The sequence below is a fragment of the Cyprinodon tularosa genome, unplaced genomic scaffold (assembly GCF_016077235.1).
Source record: "Cyprinodon tularosa strain WSP-4 unplaced genomic scaffold, ASM1607723v1 ctg374, whole genome shotgun sequence".
NCBI lineage: Eukaryota > Metazoa > Chordata > Actinopteri > Cyprinodontiformes > Cyprinodontidae > Cyprinodon > Cyprinodon tularosa.
Genome location: NW_024039090.1, coordinates 874,678 through 902,500, shown reverse-complemented (window position 1 = coordinate 902,500; position 27,823 = coordinate 874,678). Strand labels below are relative to the sequence as shown.

The window sequence follows — 27,823 nt, the reverse complement described above, 5'->3', positions numbered from 1 at the left end:
ACTCTTTGATCGTATTTTAGCAATGAAATGTAAGGAGAATATCATGAAACACAGGATTATTAACATTAAAAAGTAGGGATTAAAGCCTTTATTGAAGTAAAATGTATTAAACTGTGCGATATTTTCAATCGTTGCTCGCAGCTGCAGCTAAAACTGTACGACGAAACCGCAGGGTTTAAAAGTTCCCAGCTCATGATGCATGTTCTCACACCGTGCGGCCCGACGCTCTGATGCGACCTGACGATGGCCGACTGAATTTCAGACATGTTTGATTTTCTCCAGACCTTATGACTATTGATCAGGAGGTGGAGGTGAGAAGCTGATCGCCCCTTGTCACATAGGGTGACCAGATGTCCTCTTTTTCCCGGTCATGTCCTACTTTTCATACCTAAAAAAATATCTGGGGCGGAATTTCCAAATGGTCGACTGGATTGGTGGATTTCGGTCGACTACAGTGCAGCAGAACCGAGCCGTGGGCTCGGGTGCTGGGGACGGAGCAACCAAACCTGACCTGGTGATGGTAGCCATGTTTGGAGAACATACCGTAACCGGGTCGGGTTCGGTCGCTTCGTCCCCGGCTGGCTCCGCTGTAGGTACCAGATCTGCTCGGGTCCTGCTTCATGGCAGTGACGTTACGCTACATGATTGACTAAACGTTGCCACATGTTTTAAAACATTGTGGTTGCCCAGACAACGATAATAACATTGTGCAGCGTCAGTGTGCCGTGTCGGGATCATCTGTAGTGTTAGCGTGTCTACTGACCAATTAAGTTTAACCTGATCGATAAAACAACTGAAAAAATCTGTTTATGTTGAACAAAGTAACTGTTAGTCCATGATATAAAGGGGAGAACTGGGTAGCGCTGTGGCTAGCTGTGCTCAGTAGCTAACAGGTTAGCCTCTTTTAGCTCGGTCAGTTAGCCATATTAGCTACACTACTTTTAACTTTGTGTCAACAACAACCGTTTGTTTTCTCCAAGTAAAATAACTGTTGTTTTGTCTAAAATCTCTATGAAAGTCATTTTTTAGATGTTCCATTTGTCCTTCCTGCCCTCAGATCTTAATAAAAAGGTTAAAAATAAGCTAATTTTTTTTTCTTCGCATTTTGTTAAATGGCAGAGCTCAATCTTAGAACGCAGTATTTTCTTTCAAGACTCAGAATGATTATTTTATACTTTCAGCTGCTTTATATCACCAATTAAATGTTAAATAATAGCAAATATACACTCACCGGCCACTTTATTAGGTACACCTGTCCAACTGCTCGTTAACACTTAATTTCTAAGCAGGCAATCACATGACAGCAACTCAGTGCATTTAGGCATGTAGACATGGTCAAGACAATCTCCTGCAGTTCAAACCGAGCATCAGTATGGGGAAGAAAGGTGATTTGAGTGACTTTGAACGTGGCATGATTGTTGGTGCCAGAAGGGCTGGTCTGAGTAGTTCAGAAACTGCTGATCTACTGGGATTTTCACTCACAACCATCTCTAGGGTTTACAGAGAATGGTCCGAAAAAGAAAAAACATCCAGTGAGCGGCAGTTCTGTGGGCGGAAATACCTTGTTGATGCCAGAGGTCAGAGGAGAATGGCCAGACTGGTTCGAGCTGATAGAAGGGCAACAGTGACTCAAATAACCACCCGTTACAACCAAGGTGGGCAGAAGAGCATCTCTGAACGCACAGTACGTCGAACTTTGAGGCAGATGGGCTACAGCAGCAGAAGACCACACCGGGTGCCACTCCTTTCAGCTAAGAACAGGAAACTGAGGCTACAATTTGCACAAGCTCATCGAAATTGGACAATAGAAGATTGGAAAAACGTTGCCTGGTCTGATGAGTTTCGATTTCTGCTGCGACATTCGGATGGTAGGGTCAGAATTTGGCGTCTACAACATGAAAGCATGGATCCATCCTGCCTTGTGTCAACGGTTCAGGCTGGTGGTGGTGGTGTCATGGTGTGGGGAATATTTTCTTGGCACTCTTTGGGCCCCTTGGTACCAATTGAGCATCGTTGCAACGCCACAGCGTACCTGAGTATTGTTGCTGACCATGTCCATCCCTTAATGACCACAATGTACCCAACTTCTGATGGCTACTTTCAGCAGGATAATGCGCCATGTCATAAAGCTGGAATCATCTCAGACTGGTTTCTAGAACATGACAATGAGTTCACTGTACTCAAATGGCCTCCACAGTCACCAGATCTCAATCCAATAGAGCATCTTTGGGATGTGGTGGAACGGGAGATCATGGATGTGCAGCCGACAAATCTGCGGCAACTGTGTGATGCCATCATGTCAATATGGACCAAACTCCCTGAGGAATGCTTCCAGCACCTTGTTGAATCTATGCCACTAAGAATTGAGGCAGTTCTGAAGGCAAAAGGGGGTCCAACCCGTTACTAGCATGGGGTACCTAATAAAGTGGCCGGTGAGTGTAGCTAATAATATGTCGAGACTCCAAAAGAGATTTGATCCTTAATAAACACGTGCAATACAATTTGGCAAATCCACTCGGACAAAAATAATTAAAAGTCATTAATGACTTTTATTTTTTTAATTAAGGCCTTAATTGGCATTTAAAATCATTAAATGTGTTTACTTTGGCATTGAAAATGCTTTATTAAAAAAAAGTTTATAAAAACAATTTCCTCAGACATATTATATCCCGATAAATTTGCATGGAACTGCTTCCGGTTGATCGCAAAGCCGTATGTTCAGAAAAGAAGCTTGAGTCGGAGAAAAAGCTAGAGAATGTGGGGAAAAAAGCAAATTTCAACAAAAGTGGCTAGAAAACGAGGAATATTCGAACATGGCTGCAGCCTTTGGACGGTACTTGTTGGTGGCATTAAAAGGATTTCTAAGAGCATTAAAAAGCATTAAGTTAGAGTTATTCATTCCTGTATAAACCCTGGTCATAAGAAGACACACACCAGCCCTGGAGGCAGTCAGCGGCCCAGCAGCCCCCCCCAATACAAAAAAATATTCCTCCTTTCCAGAAACCCAAATCTGGTCACCCTATTGTTTCTCCCTGTGCACGTAACGATGTGCGATTAGGCTGAAAGTCGGCCTGATCCAAAAATATTCGCACGACTGGAAAATCGGCCTGAAAATTGCAAAAAATCGGAAGTGTATGTCGGGCTTAAAACCAACAACAGCACTTGGTGCAATGCGAACGCTATAAGCTTCTTGTTAGCTTGCTTTACACAACAGTACAATGAATGAAATGCTAAATGTTTAGCTGGTAACCCTTTCCCTAACTTTACAGGCCTGTAAGCTGTGTTGCTCTCCATTTTAGAAAGCTGAGGCGTTTGTGAAGTTCAGGAAAGTTTAGCCCAGACTGTGTTGGATGGGTCTGGTTTAAGATGGGGCAGCTGGAAGGCTTTTTGTCCTTTGTTCCTGTCCTGGACCCTTGTACTGATACTTCTGAGTTACTCTTATAAACTCAGAGAGAATTTAACTGAGTCTGTTTTGCAGAAACCTAGTTCTGAAATATTTAATAGTTCCATTTTTCATCAGTCAGAAGGTTCTGATCCTTGGCCTCAAGACAAAAGATAGGCAAGGCAAGGCAAGGCAAATTTATTTGTATAGCACAATTCAGTACAAAGACAATGCAAAGTGCTTTACATGATTAAAATACAGGAAGATAAAACAGAATCAAAGCAAGTAGTAAAAAAATAAATGAATAAATAAAATAAAAAATGCAGAAACAAAAAAAGAATATTAAAAACCGTTGGATTAAACAAAATATGTTTTAGTTGAACTGTTTAACTAGAACAGTCGAAGGCAATCCTAAACAAATGTGTTTTTAGTCTTGATTTAAAGGAACTCAGACTTTCTGCACTTTTACAGTTTTCTGGAAGTTTGTTCCAGATAAGTGGAGCATAGGAACTAAATGCTGCTTCTCCATGTTTAGTTCTGGTTCTAGGTATGCAGAGCAGGCTGGAGCCAGAAGACCTGAGTGGTCTGGAGGGTTGATACACTGATAGCAAGTTTGTGATGGATTTAGGTGCTAAGCCATTCAGAGATTTATAGACTAACAGAAGTATTTTAAAGTCTATTCTCTGAGATACAGGGAGCCAGTGGAAGGACTTTAGAACTGGGGTAATGTGCTCTACTTTCTTAGTCTTAGTGAGGACACGGGCAGCAGCAGATAAGCCTACTGTGAAACATTTTTTCAGGTGCCTGGAAATGATAAGAGAATCGTTAAGCGAGCTGCCAAACGGTGCCATGGAACTGGAACACGGAACCGTTTCTGAACAGGAACCAGTTTTCGTTTCCCATCCCTAGTATATAGACTATTTCCTGATTCACACATCTTATAAAACACCTGAACTAATTTTTTTTTTTTTTTTTTTTCTGTCTTAATGAGAGCAGTGGGCTTTATGCTGCCCTGCAAGGCTTTAAACCTGGGTTTGAATGGAGACTAAGCCATTCTAAAGCACATATCAAGGCGCTCATTCTGAGCCTGGATCCATATTTATTGTTGATTCTGTTCACGTTGGACTCAGTTCCGCAGTCAGATGGAGCTGCTCTGTCCTGTAGAAGAGGACACGGACGCTCTGAGGGCTTTACCGTATTAACAGGAGAAGCGGCTCAAGTGAAGTTAGACAGTCTTTGGACAACATGTGGTCATTTATAACTGTTTTAAACTGGTTGGGTCCGGATTAGCCAGCAGGTGGGTCCGGATCCGGACCCTGGTCCGCTAATCTGTGACCTCTGCTCTAGATGTTTGGACGCTCATATAAAATGTCATAACCAACATATTGTGCCCTATATAGTGATTGAGGCAGAATTTCAGACAAGCCTATGTAACTATGCAGCTCTAACACCAGATTTATAGTAAAATACAATATAAACATAGTTTTTTTTTTTTTTTTTTTTTTTTTTTTTTTTTTTTTATCCTCAATAAGAAATAATTGAAATTTTGGTTTTTCTTGCAATGAATCGCTGAATCCCTATATTTGACAAAAGCCAAAATAATGACCAGAAATCCACGAACCAAACTAGGTTTTATTATCTAGTTTAGTTTAAGAAAGACTTGTTTAGAGTTTAACGCTAGCTCTGCTGAGCTATCCAAGGAGAAAATCCAGCAGACTACACCTGCACTGGAAAAATGATATAGAAATAACTAAAAATGACTTAAATTAAGTGTATTTACCCTTAATTTGAGTAGGTAAATGAGACAGTTTGCCAATGGGAGAGTATTTTCACTCTTAGAATACGATAAATAGATAATATGCGCTTCAAATAGGACAAAGCAAATGTTTTTTCTTATCTTAAATGTAAATTGTCTCGTTTCGTTGGCAAAATGTCTCACTTTCCTCCTCAACTCAAGAAAAAAATGCTCCTATTTTAAGAAAAAATGACTTACATTTTTTGCCTTGTGAAGACATAATCTGCTGACTCAGGCTTTAACTGAACTCCTTCCAGAAGACATTGAGGAGGAGGAGGTGTGTCTGAGCAGCACCTGCTGTGTTTCTGGTGTGTTGGGCTGGGGTCAGTCCAGGAGCTGCTCAGCTGGATCTTTGTCAAAGCTCCACATTGCTGCTAGATGAGGTTAATGCAGCACATTGCTGCCCCCTTCTGGTTGACGTTTGCAAAAAAAAAAAAAAATTACATTGCTCCAAAATGTGAAATGGTGTTACTACATGTAGAACACCACATTATTTAGCATTTTTAGAAGCATTATTTCATTTGTTTTACTTAATAATTTGTATAATAACTCAAGGGATGTTATTTCCACTGATCTCTATTTATTCACTGGATTGCTGATAACCAGTTGGTAGTACAGGGTGGAGTGAAGCCACCGGCCGCCATATTGTTACTCCCTAGTTACACTGGCCGCAATGTAAACGATATTTGCGCTACAGAAAGATGATTTTCTTATTTTCAGGGGGTTTAATAAATAAATTCATCACTTCGACACACTTACACTGCAAAAAAATTAAATCTAAATAAGTCATTTTTTCTTGCAATAAGTGCATTTTTTCTTGAATTGAGGAGGTAATTGAGACACTTTGCCAATGGAACAAGACAATTTACATTTAAAATAAGAAAACACAAATGCATTGTCTTCTTTCAAGTAAAATTTATCTAATTATCTTATTTAAGACTAAAATACTCATTCCATTGGCAAATTATCTTATTTACCTACTCAAATTAATGGTAAATACACTTAATTTAAGACATTTTTTTCTAATTTTTAGATGGTTTTTGCATCACTGTAATTTATGATAAAAAAGGCGCATCACATTGCATATACAGTTTAAAGTCAATGAAGTCTATAAATCATGTAATATAATGTATTATACAAATCCTTCACAACAAAATTAGGAATATTAGACCCACAACTCCACACACACTATCTGATGATATGCCAAAAGTGCTAAATTGATGATGTGCATGTAATATACATATATTGATTACACTGTTATGGTAATTAATTTATATTACAGGCATTTTATGGCACAACTCCACAAAAGTGGGGAGTACCAAGATGCCGTCAGGTGACCTCAGTTGTTTAGGCCAATCAGCAATCCAATGAATAAACAAAGATCAGTGATTATTTCTTTATTTCATACACATTATTGAATGATTTGAGTGTCGGCACCATCAAGCGGAACAGGTTGTTTTGTCGGGGAACTTTGAAGATGCAATGTGGTACACCACATAATTGTGTATATTTAATGCATTATTTGATTTGTTTTGCTTAATGATAACTCAAGGGATGTTATTTCTTGAGTTATTATGTACAAATTACTTTTAATTGTTGGAGTGTTGGCCTAGTAGTTAGAGCAGTGCGCTTGTGCTCTGAGAAGGTTGCAAGTACCTGGTTTGATCCCCACAGCCTGCACCTCGGTCCCTGAGGACGACCTTTAACCCCGCACTGCTCCTCAGGTGCTGCAAAATGCCAGCCCACTGCTCCCCAAGGGGACGGGCAGGTGGATTTCTCCAGTGTGAGATTAATAAAGTTCTATTATTATTATTATTATTGATTCAGTTCAATTCAGTTTACTTCTATAGCACTAATTCACAGCACATGTCATCTCAAGGTACTTTACAATTCAACCCAATCATCCAGTCAGATTGATTCAAGTTTTCTATCTAAGGAAAACCAGTCGATTGCATCGACTCATTGACTTGAAGGCAATTCCTCACACTAAGCATGCTTGTAGCGACAGTGGAGAGGAAAAACTCCCTTTAAGCACAAAGAATCCTGCAGCAGAACCAGGCTCAGTTTGAGCGGCCATCTGCCGAGGCCGACTGGGGTTCAAGGAGACAGAAGCAGAGATACAAAAAGCAGCTGTAAAAGGCGGCCCCCTCCAGGAAACACACAGCCAGGCAGACGAGCTCCAAGGCAGCTCCCATGTCAGAGGATGAAGAGAGCACATCCAGCCAGTCACAGTCAGAGAAACAGATATTGGCCAATCTCCAATATCTATAAACAAAGGTGTTGATGGCAGCAGCACAGCTGATATTTCTCTCCAGGATGGAGTCACAGCTAAACAGAAATATTATTATTAAGCAAAACAAATATTGCATATAAAAATGCACAAATATTTAGTGTACCTCATACATCCAATGGAGTTCGAATAAACACTGCTAACTCTAAATCTAAATCTTCCTGTCCTCGGCTTTCTGTCGGACTCTTTCCTCTCTGCTGTTTGCTCTTCTCATAAACATCATCATGTGATTTATCTGCTGTGCTAAACACATCCGGCTTCATCCAGTTTTAAATGTGGGATATAGATGTTTTGGCTGACCATTCCACCTGTGTTAGTTTTTTATTAAACCAGCAGCATATGATATAAACGGGGAAATTAAATATTTTATAATTACTTTGTTTCCAGATGGGGTTTTTTTCAGTGTTTTATTCTATAAGATCACAAAAATCTAAAGTGGGTACAGAAAGTATTCAGACCTATTTCAATTTTGTACTATTGTACTATTTGTACAAATAGGGCCCCAATATGGTCATTGGGGCCCTTGGGGCAGGGGCCCCCAAACTGGAGGAGTGGTTACAGCAGATCCCTGGAAATACATCAGACATCTCAGTCCAGAAGAGGACCCGAGCTTGGAGGAAAAAGGGGGGAAGACTATTTTTTTGTATCTTCCTCTCCCCACTAGGGAGTGCTGCAGCACCTCTAGCACCCCTACTTCCCATGGCCATGCTCTGAGTTCTTATGACAATGCAACATTCATTAATGAAAAACAAAAGATTTTTTATTTATTTTAGCAAATATCTGCAATCAAGCAAACACTGCAAAGTGGAAATAAGACTTTCTGTGCCCACTTTAACAGCTTTAATTCTTTAAATTAATAACAGTTTTGCGTTAAATGATTTCTATACGTATTGAACTGTATTTAATAATCTGCAGTCCCACTCAGAGGTTTACACCCACTCATTTTAGGTTTGTCAAAGTTATTTGTGATGTTTTTTATTATTTTTTATTTCTTATGTATTCCTGTTTCTTTTTTTTCGTGGTGTAATGATGATGTATAAAAAACACCCTAAAAAAAACAATTTATGTTTTTTTTCTTTGTCTTATCTTAACATTTTTTACATTTTACATTCATGCTAAATATATATATATACCGAGTAGATTTTACCCTTTATTTTAAATTGTTTTTCTGGTTTTTCTGTGTAATTATGAGCAGAACATGGACATAATGAATCAAAAGCCCAACATGAACATTCATGGCGCAGATGAGCGCATGTAAACCTCTAGGCTGCATTGGGGAAGGTCAGAGGGTTCAAAGTAAACCTGGAGGATCAGGCTTCTCTTCTACCTTCAATGGGAAAAAGCTGAACACAATGAACAGTGTCATTTCTCTTCCTGTGCCTCTGTCCTCCCTTCCTCTCTCTCTCAGCTGTCACGCCTCCTCTCTCTCCATCAGTGGCGTCCCCCCCACCACGACGCCTTTCTCTTAAGAGGTTTTCTGTGTTCTCTCGTTTCCCAGGTAAACGTTTGCATGGGACGGAGGATTGCTAAACACAATTTTCTCTGATATTCCTTTCGTTTTTATCATCTACTGAGTCCTTATCCAGCTAGTTTCACATTGATGCTGAACATGCAGTAAAATACCTGTTTAAATCTTTGTTTATTTGACCTCTTTTGAAGCAAAAAAGATAAATGTAACTAAATAAAGACATTTGGACTCCATTAGCAGAAATAAAGAAGTTAATCTTTTAATCATTTTTTGCAGATTGAGAAAAATTGTTACTGAAAAGGCTGCAGTTGTCTTGATAACCTTAAAATAAAGAGCTTTGAGTTTTTAAAATCCATTTAAGAAAGTATGGAGTGAATTTTGTTCCAATATTGTTGCAAAGAACACATTTTTATAAGTTGAAATTTAGAAAGAAAATGCAAAAATCCAGAAAAGAAACTAAACAAATCTATATTTAAAAAAAAACAGATTTTGAGAGTGACTTTACTGTTTTCTCAGATTTTATTTATTTATTTTCTAATTTCTGTTTCTGGGATGCAGATTTGTGTAATTTACAAATCTACTTGTTTTCACTTTATGCCCAACACAAAAAACACGCTCTTAATCAACAGCAAGGTTGTTGCTAACATCCAGCATACTGATAAAAAATTATAGGAAGAAATCTGGAAGAAACATTGAAAATATAAAATCTGTAAATTAAAGTTTTAAAATGACAAACAAAAAATAATAATAGTATTTGAAAATATAATATATGAAAACGAAAATGAAGCAAAAACTTTCCTGGATTGCATTTTTTATTTATTTCCAGTTGCAGTGGAAATGTACCTTTCTTTGCTTGCATCAATAATGGAACAAAATTGACTCCATAAGAAAGCAGAAAGCCAAATGACATTCTCCATATTTAACAAAAAGCAGAAACCCTTTTTGTTTATCATCAGACTTTTCCTTTAATTTCATTTTCTCTGGGTGAAAGTCGCCTTCTCTCCAGATGAGCCAAAATATGTTGAAATATAAAAACTACTACTAAAAGTACTAATATGTTTATATTTCTAGGCCAGTTGTTCACTCTGGTTGCATACAAGCAATTTCCCATTAAATTATAGCACCCTATTGCCTTGTTATATAATAATCCTGTATTTTATAATTAATTTTTTCTCCATTTCCTTAGTAAAATTAAGCATTTTCTGAAATAAAATAACAAGAACACGTGACGGCTGGTATCTATGAGGTAATAGCAAAGTAATGCCAAGTAATGCCAAGCAAGTCATCATTTCTTTAGAGGAAGTGTAAAAAGAAAGTGGTAAAGTCCGAGATCAAGTGTGAAAAATGCCAAATTTATTAGTGCAAGTTTTGAGAATAAGAACAGCCTGCACAGAGCAAATGCTTAAAAATCATTTATCTCAAAATAAGCTGGGGTCAAAATGTACAAAGTGTTGCTTTAAAGTCAGTTTCTTTTTTTGAAGATTTATCGGTAGAAAAAAAAAAAGCCAATTTGATTTTTATCTCCAAACATGATTACTTTCTCTTACTCTAGTCTTGATTAATCTGATTGGTTAGTTAGCCCAAGTTAACTAGCCTGCAATCTGATGCTTAACAGTCTCTTAGCATGACTACTATCGCTCCATTTCCACTACTCCTTAGAAACCGTGCTGAGGTCGGTCTGAGCACGGTAACCGAGATAACTGTAGAGTGTAAATGGCACGTACAACTGAACTGGACCATGCTGTACACAACCGAACCGTGCTAACTAGGGATGGGCGATATGGACTAAAAAATTTATCACGATAATTTCTAGGTTTTACCACGATAACGATAAGTGACGATAAAAAAGGAAACAAAAACACAATATCAGCCTAATGTATCAAACAAATCACACAAGCCTGAAATATGAGAACAAATTTCACATTTATTTAAATGCTACACAGCAAATAGAACTTGGCTTATAAAAGTTGCAAAGTAGTGCAACTTTAAATACAACCTGATAAATTGAGAAACAGAACTTAAAAGTATTTCACTGAAAATGAAAACTAATCAGTAATCACCTCCTAATATAAATAGATGTGTAAATTCCCAGTTGCTGGAACATGCCATATATTGGATAAATGAATACCAGTGCAAGTTCTAACATACATTACACTCACTTCACTAAAAATAAAATTCAAATGTTATAAAAACCTGTAACAACCTTTTTTTGCTGTTGGGCTACAAAAATGTGCAAATGGCATGATAAATAAAGGGAAAAAAACAGAAAAATCTAAATACTAAAATAGAAATAAATAATTTCAATAAATTCTAACAAACATGTAAAACCTGAAATACGTCTTTGTGCAAGAATGTACAAATAAGACAAGCAGGATCGTCAGCATACTAAACAATGAAATAAAAATAAATAATTTCAATAAATTTAACAAGAAAATAAAAACTGAAATACCTCTCTGTTAACTCTTTCCATGGCTTGCTTTGGCTGTCATATGGTGTGGAATGAGCAAACGCGTCGTTGTTTGAGTGGCAGTCAGTTTCTTAACAGAGGTTTTCGAAGTCGAGGCTTCTGCTGCATCGCAGCGCATCTTCTGACCAGCATCATATTCCGGTTTGAGTTTGAGGTGGTGGAATAAATTGGTAGTGTTGCTTTCCTTTGTCGTCACAAGTTGTCTGCAAACTTTGCATATTACGACTTTCTGCTCCGTATCAGACTTTTTAAATCCAAACCAGTTCCAGATAACGGAGCTGGAGCCTCTTTTAGGAACCAGGTCTTGGGGCACGTCTCCTCCACCTTCCGCCATGCTTGTTGTTTGCGCATGGCTCGCACGTGAGTTGAACTGCAGGTGTGTCGCGCGCAGTATACGTCACCGGCGGGAGTTTATCGCTTTTATCGCGAGATGACAAATTGATACCATGAGGAATTTCTTTGACGATATATCGCACACGATAACATATCGCCCATCCCTAGTGCTAACATGATACTAGTTCATCAGTAGGGCTCGGCGCGGTTCAGTTCTAGCTTAGTTCTTAGATAACAAAGAGCTCATGAGCAGACCGCGTCATCTTCTAACAGTCAGTCTCCATCATCGTGAAATTTCAGACATCATAAAAATCCTAGCTTCCCTACCGAGCCACAAGATTTCCAGTGATGATTCTGCTTAGCAGTGTGATGAACCTCAACGTCTAGCGTTGTTTCCTGCGTCTCTAAGCCCTGATTAGACTATCGTTTGTCGTATTCACTTCCCAAAAGCCGACTCTATCAAAAACATTCACTAGTGATGGCTCCAGCGGTGCATGCGTGGAGCCCGTAGAGCGAAACATCGTATCTGTGCACGTGTCGTTTCCAGAAAGTCCTGTGACTGATACAGGAGTTATTTAACAGACTGACTCACTAAACTGGGTTTAAAAATCTATCTGTCAACACATTCATCTGTTAAAAAAAAAAAAGTCTCATCTTTTGCGGTTTATCGTTAAAACTATCAAGAATTTTCAGCCTAAAAGGAATAGGAACATTTCAGCCGTTTTTATTTTAATTTTCTCGTTGTTTCCTACTTTTCCTCTCAGTTATCACTCATCTTATCTGAATTAAAGGTGATTTTAAAATTGACTCCTAGTTTATTTACCATTTCTACTGTACTTATTGTTTTAAAATGAATATTATTAAAAATTCTAGTCCATGCGCATTCTTACATTTTCCCCTAAATGTTCACGTTTGTGATATACGTTTACATAATTTATTGCCTGCATGTAAAAATATCAAAGATATTTTCAATTTAAACTTAGATATGAAATAATACAATATATAACCTACAATAACTTCAATTCTATCATTGTTCTAGGTCATCAAATCACTTTACTCTGTAAAATCAGCTGCCTGTAGTGCCTTTAAATGTCCAGCAGGTGTCAGTATTCTGTGAGACAGTAAAGCAGCATAAATACAGTTTGGCTTTAAGATGCCTCATTAACCCATCACTAAACTTCACCAAAGGCTGCCTATTTCGCCTGAGTCTCAGCAAAAACTTCCTGAATGTTACGGGCGCCGCCATGTTGGTTTGCTTGTTTACCAGTAGGGAGCAGTAGTACCGTAGATCGCCACTAGGAGGCGAGGAACCGTGCTAGAGTGGTGTGTAAACATTCATAAGTAACCCAGCTCGGCACGTATCGGTTTTCAGAGGGTATTGTAATTAAACGTACGTTAGAAAAGGTTTATTTACAGCTATTTGGTTTCTATTGTACGACTTTCCAAACGGATCTTTGTCTATATGTTACGTTATGTTAAGAAATGTTATGTTAATGAGGTAAAACAGGTGAGGAAGGACTGAAAGCGGATCGGCACCAGAACCTCAGGGTCAATGTACCCTGTTCCAACAGGAACGAGCACAACTTCCATGTTTTCTAAATAAAGATATACTATACTTTCCTGCAGCCTTTGCTAACACATTCATTTAAACATCCATACTGGTTAAATTAAAGGTATAGTGGACAACATTTCTGGGACAAACATCTTTTCCATTGTCATTACTTACCTACTTTTATCAAAAAATGTTCTGCATAAAATTAATGTTTAAATGTACTAATATCTACATTAAATGGATTTCTAAGTTATTAATAAAGTAGTTATTTATGATTTCACTAAAGGCTCCTAGTTGACTTGCAGACACACATAATTTTCTCTTTACCCCAAATAACCCAAAATTTAATTCAGAAAAACCTTAATGTTAGTATATTGATGTGCATAATTAACCACAGCGTTTTAGTTGTCAAGTAATTGTTAATATATGGAAAATTAAAATGTTTAATAAGTTTGAACATTCCCCTTTGAGAGCATTGCTGCTGCCACCTTCTGTATGGGAAAAAATGGCCAATGATTGGCCACCCCGGTCCCCCATCTAGCTCCGCCCCTGAATGTCACCTTCCATGTTTTGTGAGTTTATTTCCACTACTTCTCTGTACGTAGGTGAGGCAGTCTGAAAATTGGAAATTGTTTTCAGTTTTTAATGGATGACTTGCTGGATGGGACTCTAGATGCGCCTCTAACTTCCTACCCTGAAAACCAACACCTTTGACCACTGATCCCCGCTCAGACGTTTCCATCACTCCTTCCCAACTAAAGAAGGAGGTTATGTGACTGCAGAGCTCTGGTTAACTGAAGACTTTCACACTTTAACACATTTATTCATTAAGAAACTTAATATAACATATAATGTATATTAAGGAAAATATTTAGTGTTTTTTGGTTTATTATGGAGGGAATTTTGTTCCATTATTGTTACATTAGTTCACTTTTTAGAGATGGAAATAAGAAAAAACGAAATCCAAAAAAGAAAAAAAAAGAAAAGAATTAATTAAAAAGGTTTTGAGATAAATTTGCTCTTTTCTCAGATTCGAACCCCCCCACAAAACAATTGTTTTTACATTTTTTATTTATTTAATATATTTAAACTTATTAAATATTTTTTAAATTACTTTTTTGTTAATGTATTTTTTTATTTCTTTTTTCATATTTTAATTAAAAAAAACTTGATTATTGTTTTTATTTATTTAGTGTTTATCTTTCTGAGACACTTTTTTTTAAAATTGCGTTTCTATAGGTCTGCTCAGACATTGGCAGCAACATTTTGATTAGTCAGGAGTTAGTGTTTATATCGATGCATGAGGTGAAGACAAAGCGATCTTTAAAATAATACATTTTATAAAAGGTAACTTAAAAAAGAGAACTTTGAAAAAAATAAAATATGAGAAATTAATAAAAAAAAATGTAAACATTAAAATCTAAAAAAAACAGCTACTGACAGCTAAGTTACTTAAGACTTGTTTACTGGATGGTATTTTTTGTCTTTTCAAATTTCTATTCACACATTCTGTTTTTTGCTTACAACAGCAATGGAACAATATTCAGTGCAAACTTTATCAGGGTATAACTATTAATAGTCCACTTAGGAGGTCCGTTTTGATGAAGATTTGTATGGAGGACCAACTCTGCCATATTCAAAGATAAATACAGAAATAAATAAATGCTCAGTATATAAATAAGCATACAATTAATTGCCCCCAAAAATACAATAAACAAAAACATGTTGGTAGAAATGAAATTATATAATGAGACATAAATTTATGAATCCCTTTTAATTAGCTTCTTTATTTCCCGCCTTTGTTATAATTACCGTATTTATTTATTGTCCGTTATAATTTTCAACTTTTTTTTTTTTTTTTTTTTTTTTTTGCATGATATAATATTTTTGTCTGTTTTATTTTTACTTTGTATTTTTTTTTTACCCTATTTATTTCTTCAATGTTATTTATTACTGCCTGTCGTCTTTACATTTCTGTTTGCATTTCTGCCTCATTATGCAAATGAGTTTGTCTTAGAGGGTCAACTTCAATTAATTACACAAACAATTAATTGTATGCTTATTTATTTATTGAGCATTTATTTATTTCTGTGTTTATTTTTAAACATGGCAGAGTTGGTCCTCGATAGGTTTGCTCAAGAGTCCACCTTAAAAAAAATACAATCCTGCCTTTAAGATCAGATTAGCTGGATTTATCAAGACTGTGGCTGAAAAAATAAATGATTTCCTGTTTTAATCTTTTTATTTGTTAAAAGAAACTCTCCCTGACTGGTGCTTGTTTTAGTCTGCCAGCAAATGAAGCGTAATCTGGTTTTTAACAGTTACTGCCTGGAAAAATATTCCTATCCCATGAACCTTTTTACATTTTGTCACGTCTCAAACATAAATTTCAATGAACCTTTATTGACTTCAAGACCAACACAAAGTAGTGAAGGAATATTTTCAGCAGTTCTTTTGAAATAAATCTCCCAAAGCTGTGCGTTTGCTCTGACTTTAATCTTTATCCACATGTTGGCTGTGGCACTTAAATGGTGTGTTGCTAACTTTATAGGTGCAAAGTCACATTATTTGACTTTTTTATTTTTTTTTATTTACACACTAGTAGCACACTCCGCTTTTCTGAAAGATTACCACATCCTGTTTGTATATTTTTTTTTTATTTTTATGTATTATACCTTGTTTTTTCTCAGTTTTTTAGCAAATAAAGCTTTTTGTTTATTTCTAAAATAACAAATGAGGACAGGGGATAAACAAATAAGTAGCCTACTGTGGCTAAGCCAGTTAGCATCGCCCTGCAAAATGTGAAAATAAAGAAAAGTCGAAGATCAAGTGCGAAAAAAGCAAAAATGATTTGATTCCAAGACGAATCAGATTGAAACAGACCTGAGAAAACAGTCTGAACGTTGTTGTTGACTGAAGAGGAAGCTAAGCTACTGAGGCGTTCAGATAGAGCTGCTATGTTGATAGACGTGTAAGTAAAGATTATTAATATGATACTAGTGATAGCAATGATATTCTTAGTCTCTATCCAGACACTAGATTACTTTAATCTCTATCGGTTAGTCTTCAACCAGCAGAGCTCTCACTTTACAGCAGGGCATTGCACAGCGGTCAGGCTCTGTTCAATAGTTGCCATCTGGCTTTCTAGTAGTTCTGTGGTTTTGCCAGCAGGTAGCGCCGTATCTGTTCATATCAGCTCTTATCAGCTCATTGCACCAGGTGCAGGAACTCTACTTAGACTGAACACTTTCAAGATGGACGCTTGGTGTATATGTAATTATTTTATCATGTTTAAATGTTTTTTAAGTCTTTTTTTTTTTGTACAGACATCTAATGTGACTCTGCACCTTTAAATGGGAGTTATATGCCTTTTTTAAGCTAAAACAAGGCTTTGTCTTTGGCCTACTCTATAAAGCCTCAAACTCAACGCTATTACTGACATTTTGAATTGAAAAAGCTTCCTGGATGGGAAGAGAAACGTCTTCAAACTTGGAAACAAAGTCCAGTGGATTGTTTCCCTCAATCGTTTCCCTCTACTTCCAACTTTTTCTAAAGAGGACAGATTTAAGAGCAGCACATGATAGTTTCCCCCCCAAACAGATTCACCCACCTGAGCTGATTATCTCTGCAGCTCCCCCATTGGCTTCTTCTTTTACTAATACACTCCTTGGCCGGATAAGTCCAGGTGGACAGCTTTGGTTTTAGTTTTGCTACTTTTATTTTACATTTTTTTCCAAATAGATATTAAACAAAGAAACAACAATAAACAAACAAACCCACAATTTACCAAAAAAAAAGGAATAGGCTGAAGTAAAGCTTATTCTTAAATCTACATAACAACTTAGGATTTTATTATTTTACATTTTAAAGCTCTTTTAAAATTCACCAAAAAGGATATAACTTAAAAAGATCGTTCAGTTTGTTCCACAGTTTCACACCAATAATGAAACACATCTAGACTTTATCTGGCTCTTCTCTTTTGCACATTCAAATATAAAACAACCTTGCAGATATATTTAAATAACTTCTGAATACCAAAAGGAATAATTGTTTCAGGCATTTCAAACTATGAACTAGTTTGTGTTGGTCTGTCAAAAACGCTAAAAGTCTGTGGTTACGGAAATCTTCATGGGTATGAATCTTTCTGCTGGACTCTGTCCACAGAAGAATCGTTGCACAAGTCTTCCCAGCGTGACAAAATCTCCACCGTTTGAGTTTCATTTAGCTGTTTCCTACGGAAGAGGATTAGGGCCACTGGAAAAAAAAAAAAAAAGTTAACTGATTTTTACATTTTATTTCAGTTTAATATGGGAAAAATGTCAGAAATATTACCTTTTTTTCAGAATTCTGACTTTAATCTCAGAATTCTGACTTTAATCTCAGAATTATGACCTTTTTTCGGAATTCTGACTTTAATCTCAGAATTCTGACTTTAATCTCAGAAATATGACCTTTTTTCGGAATTCTGACTTTAATCTCAGAATTATGACCTTTTTTCAAAATTCTGACTTTAATCTCAGAATTATGACCTTTTTTCAGAATTCTGACTTTAATCTCAGAAATATGACCTTTTTTCAGAATTCTGACTTTAATCTCAGAATTCTGACTTTAATCTCAGAATTATGACCTTTTTTCAGAATTCTGACTTTAATCTCAGAATTATGACCTTTTTTCAGAATTCTGACTTTAATCTCAGAATTATGACCTTTTTTCGGAATTCTGACTTTAATCTCAGAATTCTGACTTTAACCTCAGAATTATGAACTTTTTTCAGAATTCTGACTTTAATCTCAGAATTCTGACTTTAATCTCAGAATTATGACCTTTTTTCAGAATTCTGACTTTAATCTCAGAATTCTGACTTTAATCTCAGAATTATGACCTTTTTTCGGAATTCTGACTTTAATCTCAGAATTCTGACTTTAATCTCAGAATTATGACCTTTTTTCAGAATTCTGACTTTAATCTCAGATTTCTGACTTTAATCTCAGAATTATGACCTTTTTTCAGAATTCTGACTTTAATCTCAGAATTATGACTTTAATCTCAGAATTATGACCTTTTTTCAGAATTCTGACTTTAATCTCAGAATTCTGACTTTAATCTCAGAATTATGACCTTTTTTCGGAATTCTGACTTTAATCTCAGAATTCTGACTTTAATCTCAGAATTCTGACTTTAATCTCAGAATTATGACCTTTTTTCAGAATTCTGACTTTAATCTCAGAATTATGACCTTTTTTCAGAATTCTGACTTTAATCTCAGAATTCTGACTTTAATCTCAGAATTCTGACTTTAATCTCAGAATTATGACCTTTTTTCAGAATTCTGACTTTAATCTCAGAATTATGACCTTTTTTCAGAATTCTGACTTTAATCTCAGAATTCTGACCTTTTTTCAGAATTCTGACTTTAATCTCAGAATTCTGACTTTAATCTCAGAATTCTGACTTTAATCTCAGAATTATGACCTTTTTTCGGAATTCTGACTTTAATCTCAGAATTCTGACTTTAATCTCAGAATTATGACCTTTTTTCGGAATTCTGACTTTAATCTCAGAATTCTGACTTTAATCTCAGAAATATGACCTTTTTTCAGAATTCTGACTTTAATCTCAGAATTCTGACAGATAACAAACATGTTAGCATCAAGCCATAGCCATGTCTGTTTTAGAGACTAGCTCTGTTGTTTTAATGACCTTCAGCTCCTCTATTAATAAGGGGACCCCTCGGGCACGTAAGAAGTCGCCTAATTCCTTAATTTTTCACCATTGTGTTACTGGCCACCTCAAACAATTCACATCTTTGTCAGTGAAGCTGAGTGCTTCCTTTATGGTGCCCATCTACATTAAGTTTCAAAATCCTGAGATTAAAGTCAGAATTCTAAGACTAAAATCAGAATTCTGACTTTTTCCCCCGTGTTAAACTGAAATAAAATTTAAAAATCAGTTATCTTTTTTTTTTTTTTCAGTGGCCCTAATCCTCTTCCGTAGTTTCCACCTCGTTTGCAGCCTTTTTGTTATCAGTTAAGCAAAATGTTATACAGCAGCATGTGCTCAGCTTCTTTACGCCCAGAAGTTTCCCTGATTCCTCAAATTCAGCTTAAATCAGGTAACCATGGAAACCTGGGCTGCTCCCTCACTTGGAGCGACAGCCGTAAAACCAGCCAATGAGAGACGTCTGCCACCTGGGCTGCAGCCATGTCATGTCCAACCTGTGCCCTTTTTCTCATCGCATGTCCTGTCTGTTGCGTTCTCCTCTCTGCATCATCCGTTGCTCATTGATAAAGTTCTGATGTTTTTCCCCGTGATGCGCCGCAGTGCGTTCATCACTTCTCTCCGCTTCACTGTGCTACACTCTTCCCTCTCCAGTGTTATGCATCGGTGTGTTTTCATCCTGAGATCTCCTGGCTCTGCTCCTTCCTCTTTATTTTCCCGCGGCGCCGCCGCTCACCTGTCTTCTCTGTCCATCCCCAGAGTTTCGCTCTCCGTCGCACGCGGGGAACCTGAACCGCTCGGCGTCTCTGAGCTGCACCGAACGCGCTCAGGAGAGCGGCTCTATGAGCGGGAGCAACACTCAGATCCCAGGAACCCCGTTCCAGTACATCCCAGACTTCAGCGTTCGAGCTCTGGCTGATCTTCAGTACGTCAAGGTTAGTCCTAAACGAAAAGTGATGCAAATTTAAACATATTGGCTTAAAAGGAGCAGTTCCCCATCTAATGATCATTTATAAAGTACATTAAGTAGAAAATGATCATCCAAATCTAACATCTAAGATTGATGACTTTAGTGGTTATTTCTTTTATTAAAGAGAAACAATTGGGAGGATTAAAGGGGACAAAATGAAATGGAAAAATATAGAATTAAACTCAAGTATACATAAAAAAGAAAATACATATATGCGTATTTGAATATTTATATGATGCATTTATTTATATTATACAGCATTAAACAATTTTGTACAGCTAAAGCAGTACTAAGTAAATGTTTTGTAACATTAAAGCTTTTTTCTGCATCCCTCTGCAGTAAACAGGCTCCCACCTTCAGAACAGGGCCTTTCAAAAAAGGACCAGTAGGGGGAGCCAGAGAGCAGACGTTTCTTTAGATTTATACATTAAAAATTAAGTTAATCTGCCAGGAAATATTTAAAAGAAATTTAAAATAGTAAATAATTTAAACTGTTAACTATGAAACTCAGTGGGTGAGACTAGAGCCGCTTCCATAGATACTCTAGTGTTTGATTGGCTGCTTTTCAATAAACAAGATAAAGCACCCGGATATTTGAAATCAATATTATTGTTGAAAACAGGCAGAAATTACTTCAAAAATGTGTTGGATAGTGATGTTATGAGATGAGCTGAGGCTTCGTGGAGGGGGCGTTTCCGCTAAGCATGTATTGAGGCTATCTTCATTTAGGGGAGGGGCCAAAATCGAAGACGTCCGAAGCCTTGCTACACCGCATAACACCGCGACAGCTTCAGGAAGTGGTTCAGATCACCCGCAAATCAACAGGCATTTAGACAGCCTCAGTATTCAGTCAAGATGCAGGAGTTTGTTGGAGAGTTGTGGCCAGTTGGATAGTTTGGATATATTAATTTGTATCTACTTGTATTAAGTGACAGTTAGTATTGCAGGTGCCGTCAGCTGTAAGACTCTGCTCTCCAATCCAGTGGTTGTTGGTTCAACGCCTGCCTTAGGCTTTTGAAAGTAGCAATGCTACTTATTTACATTGGTTTGCCTTTTTTACCAATATAGATTGGGTAATAACACTGCCAAATTAGATTGGTTAGTTTAACCAAAAGATTGGTTGGATGCATCAGATTAACCAACCAGATTAAAACCAAAAACTGTGGAAAAACCTATTGTTTTTGAATGAAAATGACTAACATCTTTCACTTTACTCATCATTGCCCAAATTGCACAAGATCTTTCACCGTCTGCTTAAGTTTATGTCTCTAAAAAGAAAGAAAAACATTGAACCTTAAAGGGGTCATAGAATGCGACACCGAGTTTCCATTGTCATAGATGAATAACGGTAGTTCAGTGGGTGAAATGGACGTACAGAGAAGTTCAAACCCCATCGACACCTCATTTCTCTGCAAATCTCACAATTCTAAACTTCCACCATAAAATGTGCGATTCCAAACGTAGCACCGAGTTGACGTAAACTCGGGGATGTTTCCTTATTTGGTTCTGGCCTGTACTTTTAAAAAATTTACATACAGACCAGCCCACTGGTTCACGGCCCAAGAACATGAATAAAGGTCGCAAAGATGTAATGCTGCGTTCAGAACACACGCAGCAAGAGCAGCAAAAACGTGCATGCTGCTTCATTTTTGATGCTTGTAAAAGTTCAGTTCTGATGCGCGGTTGAAGCATCTTTGCTGCTCTGGCTGCATGGTGGAAAAAAGTGGGTTTTTGGGCGGAGCTACTCTATCCTTTCTTTACCTGTAGCAATGGCGGCTATATTTGCTGTGATCAGTGAGTAAAAAGTAGTTTGAATATTTTGAAATGGGAAAGTCCACCTGAAAACTTCATCTGTGCAGTCAGATCATCCAGATTACCATCCTGCCTTTTAATATTATTTTGCTGTTGGAGCTGCTCAGACCCCTGTACACCGGCAGCGCGCTGTCACTAGGAATCCCATTCAACAGCAGCTTCTGGCCCGGTCGCCTCTTTTTCATGTACGCAATCTAAAATCCAGGCACCAGGATAATAAAAGTGAACACGTTTTGCCAGCAGATTTCAGCATTTTAAGTTAATTTAGTCGTTAATAAACTGTTTCAGAGGAGTGATCATAGCGCTCTGCATCAGCAGCGCTGTGTCTGTCTCCCTGCCAGCTCCCAGATCAGCTTCTTTCATTGGTTGATGTGGCGCATCAAGCAGCAAAAGTTCAATTTTTCCAACTCTAGTAGCTGCTGCATTTGCAGCGCGTTCTGTGCATCAGGTGCTCAGAAGCTCACAACGCGCTGTGGGAAATTTTCCTGCGCCTTGATGTGCGTTAGAGACTGACATTTTTTCGGGAATCCCACGGGTCACGGGATTCCCGTGGGATGGGAGTCAGTATTAGTAACAATCACGTGATTGGGACGGTACAGGATTAAACATTAACGGGAGCGGGAGCAAACCAATAGTAACTAAAAAAAACTAGGATTGATGCCAAAAAATAAAATAAAATAGAAAGGAAAAAAATCCAGTACTGGCGCTGCCATTTTGTAGTTTTTTTCCTTGAAGCCTACCCTATAATGCGAGTAAAAAAAAACTACACGACCCAAAAACCAACAGTGCTTCCGCTCTGAGTTTTTCACCTGCTCTCAAAAACAACAATGGAGGGACCAACAGTTAGTGGCGAACACGACGTTAAAAGTTAAATCTTATTGAAGACAACAAGAATGGGAGTGGTGCAGGAGCGGGAGTCATTCTGAATGGGATGGGAGTGGGAGTAATTTCATCAGGAGTGGGACGGGACAGGATTTAGATTTCTACTGTGGCCTGGGATCGGGACGGGACACTATTTTTTTCTGTGGGAGTGGGCCGGGACAGGAGTGAAAATCCACTCCCGTGTCAGTACATTCTGCATGTAAACTAGCTGCTCCTGCTGCCTTTCCTGCTTTAGGTGTGAACGTAGCATAAGACACCAGTTTAGCTGTTTAGCTTTCGGCTGGGTTTACTTCTACAAGAATTACAAAGCAGGAAGTTTCTGTATTGAAAATGAGCCAGAACCACAGGTGTATATGCAGAGTTCCAGGCTGTACAGAGGAAGGGGGAAATCTGGCGGATTAATTAGGCATGGATTATTTTTTTTGTATCAGAACTTCTCTGCAAAGTTTGAAGCTCACCTGTTTATTTGCTCTCAGCTTTTTACAGAAGACAGCTTTCAAAATCTTGAAAAGTTCAAAGCAGGAGTTACTAAACTTCTTTTGCTGAAACAAGGGGCTGGAAGTATGATTGCTAAGCTGTTGCTAGGATACCGTATGTAGCAGCATGCAGAATGTGTTACATTCAGTTTGTTAGCCATGGGTGTCATGTAATTTCCCTGACTTTATTTCCTTCAATAAATAACATGTTGATATATAAATCTACACTTTACGATGCGTATTTGTCCAGATCTTCATCAGGTTATTTTCTTAGTCTATTCCAGCCAGATGACTAAAGCTGAGTAGAATCACGATAGTTTGGTTGCTAGAAGCTAAGCTATAATGTTACCCAGCTAAGGCGATAGTGTTACCACTTTAAGAGGTTAAAACAAGGAGTAACGTTAACTTTATCGTGTAAATTATATCGATTCTTCCTCTGATTCTGGCTCATACATAAATGGTTCAACATCTAATGTGTCCGTATCAACCATTTGATGTTTCAGTGAGTGAGTGCTTGTTGCTATGATGCGTCTTTGCTCAGTAAACCAACCAATCAGAGCACAGCTCATCTAATTATATCCATGATCATACCATAAAAGGAAGAAAACCTGTCGTTTCATTCTTGGCTTTTAAGCGGGCTGCATTAGGGCTCATAGAACAGCAAATAATTCATTTTCAGCCCAACCAATGTTACCCTATTCAGAGACCTTAAAGGCGCCGTAGATCTTGGAAAAACTGATCCAGCAAGCTATATTTTTGAACAAACACCACCATGCCTCTCCCTTCAGACCACCCCACGAAACGACGCCTTCAAAACACATGACGCGCACGCTATCTGCAGCGCGTCTAGAGCAGCAGGAGCAGCTGCAGGCAGGGAGACAGGAAGCACTGATGATGCAGAGCGCTTTGATCACTCCTCTGAAACAGTTTATTAACGCCTAAATTACCTTAAAATGCCGAAATCTGCCGGCAAAATGTGTTTGATTTTATTATCCTGGTGCCTGCAGTTTGGATTATTTATATGAAAAACGCCTTCCAGCCGTGACAGCGCCCCGCTGTCACGGCTGACATGAGCGGGGTCTGAGCGGCCCCGACAGAAATAATATTTGAAGGCAGGATGGTAATCTGGATGAACTGATTGCACAGATTAAGTTTTAAGGTGGACTTTCTCACTTCTAAATAGATTCAAACTACTTTTTACTCACTGATCAGCAAATGTACGTAGCTGCTATTGTTACAGGCAATTAAATAAAGTTAAAGCTCATAAGCTGCGTATGAAAGGTTCGTTATGAGGAACAAACTGTGGACATGCTAAAGTTGAAGTTTTGTAAAACCATCCAGCAATGTTTTAGTCTGTCATTGTCCTCCTCAGGTCACCCGCGCTCACTACCAGAACGCTCTTCTGGCGTCCAGGTTGGACAGCACGCCGCAGTCTCCAGAGGGCAGCCACGCCTGCTTGGATATTTCCATTTCCTTGCCTCCATTGACGCCCCCAGAAACAAAAACCCCGCTGGCTCTGGCCACGCCCCCTGGCAAGCACCCGTCACCCAACTCCCAGCCCACGCCCCAGAGCGCCCGCGCCTCCTTCACCGTGGGCTCCGCCGGCCGCAGGTCGAGCCAGGTCTTACCCCAGGCCACGCCCCCTCCGAGCAACCACACCCCTCCCTCCTGTGTGGGCGCGCTGCCATGTGCTCTGAAACCTGCTGTGGGCTCATCGCTTCCTTCCAAACCTCAGCATTCCCCGCCGTCCGACAGCGGACCGGGAGAGACCACCACTCTGCTCAGTGAGCAGCCGAACTGCGCGGGCCTCCGCCGGCCCAGTTACACCCAGTCCTCCCAACATGTCCACACCATCAGTCACACACACACTGAAAGCACCATTTAACTTCAGAGAGCTGTCTGTTCCATACCTTGCACTACTAAAAAAAAAACAACCAAGGATCAGCACCTCTCCGCTCTCCACCATCACTCCTTGCATGTTCCCATCCCTACACTGACTAAAGACCAGGAACGCGGTACAGAGTGGGAACAGCAGGGAGTCTGAGGGGCCCCGTTTGGGGATGTATTTTCTTGAAGGACCAGTCCGACCAAAAATCATCTACCTTTGCGTTTTAGCTTGATCTGCACAGGCGGCGTGTCTGCCTCTGCCGTGCTACACTGGAGGTAAATGGAAGACGGATTTAGCTGCTTATTGTAGAAGGTTGCACAGCTGAAGGAGAGGCGTGAGCTTTACACTGCCCCCTTCTGGTAGCATGTTGAATTGCCTTTTTAGACATAAAAAAAATAACTTTTGTTGAGGTTTTTAAATTTCAGCAAAAGGAAAAGTCACAACCAACGGATACCTCCAGCTTATTTAGTTTTGACTCAATTTAAAAATGCTTTATAATTCATAAAGTAAATAAATAAAGTAAAAAATTATATATAAATTCAGCCCTGAGGTTTTCAAATACACATGACATGAGGTTCAGACAGAAACTAAAAATTCTCAAGCGTTTTAATTCAAGGTCTTTATTATTATTTTTTTTTGCTCAAAGAAACACATCATGTCATAAAGTAGAGGCTTAGGTTCTTTTAAAATATGCAAAAGGACTAAAATTGCAAAATAAATGTGTCAGGAACGCTTTTAACAAACAGCTTCTGCATTAATAACTGCTTTTAGTTTTTGTTAGTTTATCTTTATCCACTAGGGGGCGGAATAACACTGAGGTAAAAAAAAAGACCAAAAATCCAAAACATGTCAGCAAATAGTTAAAAATGAGATCAGATAAAATTATTATACACATTAAAAAGCAAAGGCATTAAAATATATATTGATATTATAACTTATGATGAGATGAATTCAAAAGTTTATATATTAATTAAAATATATTTAGATGATTTAAATCTCTTAGTGATGTTTTAAATATTGAAGCATATTTTAAAACAAGTAAAGAATTTATATACAGACATATATATATATATATATATATATATATATATAGACAGGAAAACAGATATATTTTTGCAAGGAATTTATTTGATTATTTTGCACAAATTATTTTGCATCTTTCATTTGTTTTAGCTGTTAGCTTGAGGGGCTAAGTCGGCCCTAATCAGGCGGTTAAAACCTTTCATGACTCAGATAATACAGTAATTATTTTTACTGTAACACCTGGTTCAATTTTATTTAACTGTTTTAACTCTAAATTAAATGTTTTTAATGTTTTTTTCACATATTATAACAATACAAAACTCATCTATCAAGCTTTAATCAGCTTTTTCTTTGTTATTTTTCTGTAATTTATTCTCTACTCTGCCTTATGAGATTGACCAGAGCTTAGAGCAGCACAAATGACTCCAATTACCTCCTTTGTACGTCGGCTGCACATGTTATTTAATACCCTTTTGCAAATGAAATGTTTGTTTTCTTGTTTTTTCTCTCTGCCAAAATTGATAATAATCCTTTTTTCTTTTAAATAAATGTATTTTCTCTTGATCTGAGCGGATAAGTAAGACAATTTTCTATCAGAATGAGAGGTTTTATTTTTAAAATAGGTTGTTATTATTATTATTTCAAGTGCATTATATCTAATTATCTTATTCTAAGGACAAAACTACTCATCTGTTGGAAGGTGGTCTGATTTATCTGCTCAGATTAAGAGCAAATACACTGATTTGAAGAATTTTCGACTTATTTTCTGATCAGTTTTGGCAGGGATTTTATTTTTTTTTATTTAGCAGACGGACCTTTTAGGTTTCCACAGGGAAAATCCTTGACTGCTATGTCCCTGATGGAAACACTTTCACTTTGTTTGCATCTATTTATTTTATTGTTTTTCCTCTTTGTTCCAAAGATTGAAGCTTCCAAAGTTAAAAAGTTAACAATGGTGGCATCATTTACAATATGCATGAGTTCAGGTCTGCTTTGGCTGAATTAAGTTATTGGAATCAGAGACTTTGTCTGAAGTTGAGAAGATGTTAAAAAAGCAACAACCAGCAAAGTGACCAGATCCGCTGTAATAGTCAGTCGAGTAGCAGAGCACCAAGGCTGCAGGTTTGAATCTACTGAGCATCTAAACTGTTGGTTTTATTTATTCTGTTAGAGTAAAAGTGTTCAAATGAATTAAAACAGTCAGCAAAATGCTTTTAATCTGGAAAAGGAGTCCTTAAAATTGGATTTACCCATTAAGGAAGGTTGTTTCTCCCACTGAAAAGTAAAGCCTGGCACATACACTGGAAAAAACCATATCTAGATAAGTAATTTTTCTTAAAATAAGTTTATTTGTTTTTTGATTGAGGAGACAAAAGACATTTTACATTTAAAATAAGAAAACACAATTGCATTGTCTTATTTTAAGTGCATTTTATCTAATTATCTTATTTTAAGAAGAAAAATATTAATTCCATGTGCAAACTATCTCATTTAGCTACTCAAATTAAGGGTAAATACACTTAATTTAAGAAATTTTACTTATTTCTAGATCGTTTTTCCAGTGTAGTATGTGATAATTATCAGATTTAAAGTCTGAATTATGAGATTTAGAGGAATAATTTAGACTTTCATATTAGATTTAAAGTCATAATCAAATACTTTGAAGTCATAATTCTGAGATTTTGTCATAATTATAATTAAAGTCATGAGATTGGGAGTTAAAATTCTTATAATTCCGACCTTAAATCTCCTAATACTGTCATACCA

At 37.5% G+C, this 27,823-nt stretch overlaps 1 protein-coding gene across 2 annotated transcripts in view; it reads left to right on the top strand.

The window, feature by feature from the left end:
* The window catches only part of LOC119790894 (metal transporter CNNM4), a 72,749-nt gene extending 47,670 nt beyond the window's left edge, over window positions 1–25,079 (top strand). The window contains exons 6-8 of one of the 2 annotated variants that reach the window (XM_038296638.1): window positions 8,876–8,965; window positions 19,765–19,940; window positions 24,518–25,079. In XM_038296638.1, coding sequence (XP_038152566.1) covers window positions 8,876–8,965; window positions 19,765–19,940; window positions 24,518–25,030 — 779 coding nt within the window. In that variant the 3' untranslated portion in view covers window positions 25,031–25,079. The remainder of the gene's footprint in view (window positions 1–8,875; window positions 8,966–19,764; window positions 19,941–24,517) is intronic. The other variant, XM_038296639.1, reaches the window with a different exon arrangement.
* The last annotated feature ends 2,744 nt before the right edge of the window (window positions 25,080–27,823 follow it).